This window comes from Mandrillus leucophaeus, unplaced genomic scaffold, assembly GCF_000951045.1.
Source record: "Mandrillus leucophaeus isolate KB7577 unplaced genomic scaffold, Mleu.le_1.0 Scaffold1003, whole genome shotgun sequence".
Taxonomy (NCBI): Eukaryota; Metazoa; Chordata; class Mammalia; order Primates; family Cercopithecidae; genus Mandrillus; species Mandrillus leucophaeus.
The window spans coordinates 474,885-477,299 of record NW_012098133.1 but is presented as its reverse complement, the minus strand read 5'-3'; the positions used below and the strand labels follow the sequence as shown (position 1 = coordinate 477,299).

At 49.3% G+C, this 2,415-nt stretch overlaps 1 protein-coding gene across 2 annotated transcripts in view; it reads right to left on the bottom strand.

Moving 5' to 3' along the window:
- ARAP3 (ArfGAP with RhoGAP domain, ankyrin repeat and PH domain 3) overlaps positions 1-2,415 on the bottom strand; it is a 34,952-nt gene that overhangs the window by 10,952 nt on the left and 21,585 nt on the right. For both annotated transcript variants that reach the window (XM_011973760.1, XM_011973751.1), the window contains 2 exons: positions 1,189-1,252; positions 797-960 (listed from right to left, as the gene is read on the bottom strand). In XM_011973760.1, the coding sequence (XP_011829150.1) occupies positions 797-960; positions 1,189-1,252 (228 nt within the window). The remainder of the gene's footprint in view (positions 1-796; positions 961-1,188; positions 1,253-2,415) is intronic.

Genomic DNA, 2,415 nt, shown 5'->3' with positions numbered 1-2,415 from the left:
GGTGGCTCACGCCTGTAATTCCAGCACTTTGGGAGGCCGAGGTGGGTGGATCACCTGAGGTCAGGAGTTTGAGACCAGCCTGGCCAACATGGTGAAACCCATCTCTACTAAAAACATAAAAATTATCAGGTGTGGTGGGGCACGCCTGTAATCCCAACTACTTGAGAGGCTGAGGCAGGAGAATTGCTTGAACCCAAAAGGCAGACGTTGCAGTGAGCCCAGATCATGCCACTGCACTCCAGCTTGGGCGACAGAGCAAGACTTCATCTCAAAAAAACAAACAAACAAAAACTCACAAAGAATTATAGGGGCCATTTGCACAGCTGACCATTTAAGCCTGGAAAACCTCTTACACAGAATAATTCTGCTTAAAACTTCTGGGAATGTGCCGCACAGCTCAGCTCTCACCCCACAGCTGCTCACTGTTTGCCATGGCTCTGTGTCCTCAGTCACATTTTCAGTGCTCCTCCCCTACTCCACACTCTGACAAAACTTCTGAACACTTATTACATGCCAGGCCCTGCACTCAAGGCTTGACAAGCATTGTCTCACTGTCACAATTATCCTGGAAAATGAGGACCGTTGGCCCCATTTTACAGATGATGGAATTGAGGTTCAGAAAAGCAAAGCAGCCTGCCAAGAGTCATATGACCAGCTGGGGTCCAGTTGCAGTTTCTAGAGGCAAAGCTCTTCCAGGCTGTGCTCATGTTCCACCCTGGCTGTGCTCACGTTATCCACCCCCTCATCCCCCCACCCCCCACCCCCACTGGCTCAGTATCAGCCAGTGCCTACTCACCATGCTGGGTAACGAAACTGATGCAGGCATCCACGATGATGGGGATGTCACCCCGGCTCATCTGCTGCTCCTGCAGCCCTGTGCCGCCCCCACCAGCCGCGCCCCCAATGGCTGTGTTCCATGCCGTGAAGTCCAGTCGGCCCTCTCCTTGCAGATACAGGGTCCTGAGACCGGAGAGGCCTGAATCAGAGCCAGCTCCTCTGACAGGCCCAGATGCATGGGGACCAGACTTCCCAGAGCCACCAGCAGAGGGCAGCAACATCCAACCCAAATCATCTTGGAGCAAGGGAAGAAACTTTGAGGAAGTGGGCAATAGACCAGCAGGCCAGGTTGCAGAGTGTGGGCTTGGCTCCAGGAAGGGGAGCCCCAGGTCAAGGGCAAGGGCAATTTACCTTCCTGTCTCTACCAGGACCAAATACTCTTTCTTGTCTGGGGTGTCAGCTGCAGAAACCACACCTGGGAGGAGAATCAGTGGACATTTTCATGATTATCATCTTCATTATAGAGACTATTATTTATTAAATGCTTAACTTGCATAGATGCCAGGCTAGGAGCATTACCAAAAACGTTCAGTTGAATCCTATGAGTTATGTACTATTATTCCCATTTTATAGGTGACACATTAAGCTCAGAAAGTTTAAGTAACTTGCCCCAGATCACTTGCTATAAAATGACAAGACTAAGCACAAACCCAGGTCTCTTGTTTCCAAAGTCCTAAAATATTATCTTACATTGTTCCTCTTTTAGGAGAAAGGAAAGCAGCGAGGGTACCCAGTCCCCTCTCCCAGGACCCAACCAGCAAGTGACTCCAATTAATAACATTTATAGGCTGGGCGAGGTGGCTCACTCCTGTAATCTCAGCACTTTGGGAGGCCAAGGTGGGTAGATCACCTGAGGTCAGGAGTTCGAGACCAGCCTGGCCAACATGGTGAAACCCCGTCTCTACTAAAAATACAAAAATTAGCTGGGCGTGGCGGCAGGTGCCTGTAATCCCAGCTACTTGGGAGGCTGAGGCATGAGAATCACTTGAACCTGGGAGGTGGAGGTTGCAGTGAGTTGAGGAGTTGAGATCATGCCCTTGCACTCCAGCCTGGGGGATAGGGTGTGACTGTCTTCAAAAAAAAAATAAATAAAATAATAATAATAAATTTATTGAGCACTTAAAAAATGCTTGTCAGGCTCTGTGATACATGTTTTAGATGCATTACCCTATTTGAACCTCACTACAACCCTCTGAGGAAGATGTTATTATTGTACCCATTTTAAAGATGAGGAAACTAAGGCACAGAGAGGTTAAATAACTTGTCCAGGGATATACAGCTAGGAAGTGATGAAGGTGGGGTGTAAAGCTGGGCAGTTGCTGGGCGTGGTGGCTCACCCCTGTAATCCCAGCACTTTGGGAGGCCGAGGCGGGCGGATCAGGGTTTAGTAGAGAAACCCTGTCTGTACTAAAAAAATACAAAATTAGCCAGGCATGGTGGTGCATGCCTATAATCCTAGCTACTTGGGAGGCTGAGGCAGGAGAATCGCTTGAGCTGAGGAAGTGGAGGTTGCTGTGAGCTGAGATTGCGCCATTGCACTCCAGCCTGGGCAACAAGAGTGAAACTCGGTCTCAAAAA